General features: G+C 37.5%; 1 protein-coding gene across 7 annotated transcripts in view; it reads left to right on the top strand.

The window, feature by feature from the left end:
- The window catches only part of ipo8 (importin 8), an 88352-nt gene extending 83021 nt beyond the window's left edge, over positions 1-5331 (top strand). For all 7 annotated transcript variants that reach the window (XM_017302713.1, XM_017302711.1, XM_008401210.2 and 4 more), the window contains 4 exons: positions 2584-2789; positions 2946-3167; positions 3947-4076; positions 4479-5331. In XM_017302713.1, the coding sequence (XP_017158202.1) occupies positions 2584-2789; positions 2946-3167; positions 3947-4076; position 4479 (559 nt within the window). In that variant the 3' untranslated portion in view covers positions 4480-5331. The remainder of the gene's footprint in view (positions 1-2583; positions 2790-2945; positions 3168-3946; positions 4077-4478) is intronic.
- The last annotated feature ends 1209 nt before the right edge of the window (positions 5332-6540 follow it).

Genomic DNA, 6540 nt, shown 5'->3' with positions numbered 1-6540 from the left:
AATGGGGAACAGAAGACAAGGTGCTGGAAGTACCATCATGGGAGGACAAGCCCCTACATGGGATGTCACCTCCTTCCTGTGATAATTATGCATTTTCATCAGGTCTGTTTCACTTTTGGGCTTTATCAAATAATTCAGGTTGCACACAAACTCCTGCTTCTTCTGCTGAATTCAGCTATACCTTTGCTTAATTTATTTACTTAAAGGTTTTCTAAAATGTATGACTGTATCTTTATTGTTTTTTCTACATCTTAATCTTTGTCATCTTTCTTGCATGTGTCCATCCTGCAAAATATGCCTCTTTTGCTCCTTGATGCTTTGTTTTGCTATGTTTCACTTCTTCAAATTTTTCTGGTTGTGTACTAATTTGTCCTATAAATTTCTGCTTTTTGATTTGTTTCACTATTCAACTGATTCAACTATTTCTATTTCTTCTGCTTTCTTCTACAGCTTTTCTTGACTTTTTCTGGCATTTCTTCAGCAGTCATTCTGCAAATATGCATTCTCACGGCTGTTTCGCTAGGAACAGCTATTTTTCTAGTTTCTTTATTATTATTATTATTATTATTATTATTATTATTATTATATAATGTTCCGTACGTTTTACAAAGTTCTACTACTTCTACTATATTTTACTAATTGTACTAATTTATATATCAAAACGTTTTGGACTACAAAGACTCTGTAGTTCTAAACATGGAGGAACACTTTAATATAGAGGGCAGATAAGAAGGTCAGAACTACAACATGGCGGAACACTCAGTTATTATAGAGGAGGCTGAGCTGGCAGTTAAGAACTACATAATGGTGGAACTCTGAGTTACTACAGAAGGAGGGTGACCAGAATGTTATAACTACAGGCAGGGCAGAATTTTCTGGGCATTATATAACTGGTTTAACCCAACCATTGTTACACATTGGATTAGTGTGGCCATTTAAAATTAAGCTTACTGAAAATTTCAAAATAAAAGCCTGTGTATTTCTTTCCGGCCTTTATAATGTTTTTCTCTCAGGTTAATGCAGAGAGCTACAGATATAAATTGCAGTACTATCGGAGACAAGAAATTACCCTCTTATATGCTTCAAACGGTTTTCTGATCACTCTTGCGGATCCTGAACAGGAAGGAGCTGTTTGGACTGCTTTGTTCAGAAAAACCTGCTGCTTCAAACAGTTAGAATTCAATCTCTCCCTGTGTGTCTCACTCACATAATAGTTGAGCTGCTCTTTAGAACTACAATGACTGAAGGTCAGAACTACAACATGGCGGAACTCTCAGATACCACACATTAGGGCTGAGCTGGCATTTAGAACTACTTGCTGTTTTGGTCTTTATATAGCTGGATTAACCAAACCACTGTTACACGTTGGATTAATGTGGCTATTTAAAATGAAGCTTACTAAAAATTTCAAAATAAAAGCTTTGACATTTTTCACATCAGGTAATTGCTCTTTTGGGCTTTATGGAACTGGTTTAAACAAACCACAGTTGCACATTAAATTAGTGTGGTCATTAAAATGAAGCTTACTGAATATTTCAAAATAAAAGCCTGCATATTCCTCTCACGTCAGTGCACCGCCATAGGCGGTGCATAAATATTTAGCTTTTTTTATGGGGTTTTTCTCAGGATAGTGAACTGTTGTGCCTTGCAGCAAGCTGTGCAAGGCAATTCATTAAAATTAGCACAAACATTAGCTAATGTTTGTTCAGATTTTAGTTCTTTTCAGTTGTGAACTGGCATGAATCTAGCTTACAACAGCTGGATTCATGCTCATAATAATTGACCTGTACTTGTTCAAATCCAGAGAACCCCAAAGCGCCTCACACTACATTCAGTCATTGGCCCATTCACTCACAGATTCACATGTTGATGGTGGCAAGTTAGTGGAATGTAACCACTGCCTAAGGGCAGTCTTGACAGAAGTGAAACTGTCATCCACTGAGCTCTCTGACCACCATAAGCAGGTAAGGCAGGCAAAATCTCTTGCTCAATGACACACCAACAGAGATCAACATAAACAGGACTGTAACCGGCACAGAATAAACTCCTACGACCATCGACACCATTGCAGCATGACCAATATTGTAATATGTGTTCTTTTTTTTTTTTAAGTTTCAAAGTTCTTGAGCTTTGCCACATTCTTACTTAAGTGATGCAGACCTGTAGGTCTGGATGGTGCTACAGAAATCATGATTCATCTAATCAGACTGTCTTCTTCCATCGCTCCATGGCTCTGGTTTGGTTGGTGCTTTCATCATCAAACATTGTTCTCTTGGATCAGTTTTAAGCTGCACTGATTAGTGCTTTCTGTTCTGTCTTGTCCTGTTCTTTTAGCAGGTTTACAGCTTTTTTGTAGGTTTTGGCAGATGCAGACTGTGACTGTCCCCACTGGCACTCATTGACCTTTGTCAAACCTACTCCAATATTTACTCTTTCTGATATTTCTTCTCATTTCAGCTTTCACAGGCTGTTTACTTTCTATCTAAAACCACTCCCAGCTTACATGCCTTTAGACATCCACACACACACAATATTTATTGTTAAGCAGTCCAATTTGAAGTGCTTGCCCACTTCCCTCCTCAGATTCCATGACCGTAAGATGTGCGTCATCGGTTTGACCATGTTGATGGAGCTCCCCAGCCGACCGGCAGCGCTGGAAAGAGTAGCTGGTCAGATCATCCCTTCCATCCTGCTCCTTTTCCTGGGTCTCAAACACATGTATGCATCACGTCTCATCAACAAACCAGACCTGCTTGCCCATGCAGGAGCTCATGATGAAGATCAAAATGGTAAAAAAAAAAAAAAAAAAAGGCATAGCTGAGACTAAGCTATCACTTCAACACATAAAGCGCCATTTTCTTAAAACATTTTAAATTGAATTGCATGTTTCACTTGAGGATCCATGATGATGACTGCAGTGAGTGATTCATTTTGTCTGTGAGCAGAAGAGATCCCCAGTGATGAAGATGAGGTGAATGAAAACCAAAATACCATACATCAGTCCAGCATGGCAGCAGGCCACGGAGGTGACGACGACGATAATGATGATGATGATGACTACTGGGATGAAGATGCTTTTGAGGGAACACCCCTTGAGGAGTACAGCACGCCTCTGGACTATGACAATGGAGAGGATGAGTACCAGGTCTTTACCGCCGCTCTGCTAAGTAAGTTATGATTCATAAGTAATGAATAATAATCTTTGCATCTTAATAATACACAAGCAAAGGGCCACACTTTCTGTTTTCATAAAACAACTCCACCATCTTTTTTCCACTGCCCTGCTGTTCCTAATACATGAAAATGGATCGTCTCCCCTCCCAGCGTATTTTTAAAATAAATACCTAATCCAATCCCCTTATTTATATTTATATTGTATATATTTCTTACATTGTTTGCACTATTTTTGGAGTTGACTTTAATTTCATTGTACATGTGCACAGTGACAACTATAAGTTCAAGAAGAAACATAACCAATCCCTAACACTGCTTTAATGACCTTTGAAATATACTCTGGATCCCAGAGAAGGTTCCTGCAGTCAAAACGCAAACGGCTGTTTGCTTGTGTCTTACTTTATAGGTTTCTTAATCCATACCTGTGTACTGTCTTCTGTTCAGTCTTACAAAGAATTCCACATGTGATTCTAGATTATACTAAATTACGCTGACATAACTGGACAGTTATTCAAACAGTTTGGAATATTTCATGTGTTATTTAGCCAACTCCTTTATGAATAACCCACAGGCAGTGGCCACTGACCTATTCAGGTAAAGATAGTGTAAATATTTATCTACTCTTTGGATAAATATCTAAGTAAAACATTGATTTTAAACCTGTTTATCAAAAATCTCTCAGTAAATCCTAAGGTTTCTGAATACCGCCATCCTCAGACGCAGTATTACAACAAGAGTGTGTGTCTGTGTGGGGTGGGGGTGCATGTTTCAGGAATTCAGAACAGCAATGCTGCCTGGTACCAGTGTTTGATGGCTCCACTCAGTGACGATCAGAAAAAACAACTCCAGGAGATCTACAGCATCTCACAGCAGAGAAGGAGCACTGCTGCCAAGGGCCACTGGTGAGATAGCCAAAGCAGAGGTGGATTCAGAGAAGAGCAGAGCTTCTCTGAAAAAACTTGAACCAAATGTTCAGTGATTTCAATTTCTCTGCCACTATCAGGGCCTCTGGTCCTATCGCAGTTTTCTGAAAGCCTCTCCTGGGCTTTGATTTCATTTATTTATTTATTCCAAACCGGTATTTCAAAACAAGAAAAAAGCAATCAGTAGGACAGATTAAACATGTGCATACATAATCAAGAACAAAATTATTTATTTACTACTACTTTTCTGTTTGAAAAGGAGTATAAAGAAATGAACAGTTATTTAATAATATCCTTACTCTCAATTACTTAGCAAAAGGATGACAGAGTTTTTTTCTACTCTGTTGAGTTTGATCTTCACATGAACTTTTGTGTTTTCAGAACGCCGAGGAGATATATGTCCTGCTGTATCAAAGGACTGGGTCAAAATAAAAATGAAAAAAACAACAACAAAAAACAGAAGAATAAAGAGAAGCTGACCTGACTTGAACTTTGATTTCTGTTCAGTCTGCTGTTTAAGAACAGATCAACCCATATCAGGTGAGGGGGATTCAAACAAAACCAGATTGGGTGAGGCTGGACTTGGGAGAGTTAAGGACATGATGCACTGCTGTAATCTTCCTAGCACCACAGGATTGCTGTTCTAACTGTATATGTGTGTGAGGACATTTATAAATCTAACTGTTTGTGACCAGCAGAATCCCTGCAGATATTTTGTATGTGTAGTCCCTTCGGTCCGTGGTGAAAGATCAGCCCTTCTGTCTGAGAAACTCTACAACATGAAGACATCTCACAATGTGTCTTTACACTGTGAGCTTGTCTTTGTCTCTGTTCCTGAACAAGCATCATCTCATGAAGCAAAAAAATTCTCCAGCAGGACACCGTGTGTACTGTATCCAGGACAAATGTTCACACACCTTTAGCTGGGATCTTCATTTTTAAATGTTTGGAGACAGAAATATTTCAGGAGGCATCTTTCTCTTTGTTTTGTTTTTGAAATATTCTTCAGAGCTAATTTGGCTAATCTGAGAAAATCCTAAACATTCTCGTAACACTCTGCTGACTTGGTTTGGTTGTGTTTGTACTCCTGTCACTATATTTTGTTAAATATTAAAATTAATTCATCAGTCCTAAATGTACAAAATGTGTGGCTCAAATAGGAAGCAAGATCAACTGTTCAAACATTTCTTTGCAGTCCTGGGAAATATGGAATAAAATAAATTCATCTTTCGTATGTCGCACTTGAAATATTTCAACACTTTCAACTTTTATTTTGTGTAGCTCAGAATGGTTGGTTTATTTCTGTCCTGTCACTAGAAGTTGCCAGCTTTGGAACCTACGTCACTGCGTGTGACGTTTACGTCTGGCACAGTCACTCAGCGCCATCTTTGTTGGCCACAGACCAAAACAGAACACCGTGTTTTCTTTGTATTACCCACCGCAGCAAAGTTGTTTTCAAGTTGGATACAGGATATTCGCGCTCCGCGGAGTAAGGGGCGTTTAGCTCAAGGTTGATCCGATTTATGAACGCTAATTTCAGCCAGCTGTTCTCTACCGCTCCCTCCTCAAGCACTTGGAGTTTCACATCGGGGCCGTCAATTTCAGAACCAAACCCTCCTGTAAATAAATGCTTTGTCTTGTAACCAACTGATACAAAAAAGTGATAATTCATGCTATTACACGAGGCACACTGTCCTCTATTACAATTTTAAGTCATATTCAATATTTTAATTTTAACATTAAATGTTTTCTTCAATAGCTTCCAAATCATGTGCCATTAACTCAAAATCTGTGTGAAATTGTTCTACTAGACTGTATAGATGAGGCATTTTTTTTAGCTATTTCTGTAGTTGAAATGTTGTATTTTTCTTCAATAGCTTCTAGGTCATGTGACCTATTAACTAAAAATCTGTGTGAAATTATTCTACTAAACTATTAAGATTAGGCATATTTTTATTCCATTTTGACCCCTTTTTTATTTTTTAACCAAAATTATATTTAAATATATATATAAAATTTCATAAAATGTATTACCTCAGGCAATCATCACATTTGTTACCCGTAATGTTCAATTGCATAAAATTCTAGGACAGGATTTATTTCATTGCATGTTCAGCTTACATACAACAAATATTTACTTAAAGTGTTATCTATTTCATAAAATTTACGTGTCACCTTTATTGTTTAATTACACAATAAATGTTTAAAGATGGGCTCTTTCATCTGGTTTGTGCCATGATGTGGCAGTGGATCCAAAAGCAGCAGGCAGTAGACTTACTTTATGTGGATGTTATTTTAATGAACAGAATAAAGCAAAACAAACCCAAAACCCAGTGTCCTTACAGTTTGCTTGTTACATTACATGCAACAAGCAGATGTCTGATTATATAATTGTTTACTTTAATCACATAAAATACTTATTTAAAAATATAATCTTTCATTA

Source organism: Poecilia reticulata, linkage group LG23 (assembly GCF_000633615.1).
Source record: "Poecilia reticulata strain Guanapo linkage group LG23, Guppy_female_1.0+MT, whole genome shotgun sequence".
Classification (NCBI taxonomy): Eukaryota; Metazoa; Chordata; class Actinopteri; order Cyprinodontiformes; family Poeciliidae; genus Poecilia; species Poecilia reticulata.
This window is presented reverse-complemented; position numbering and strand designations above follow the sequence as displayed.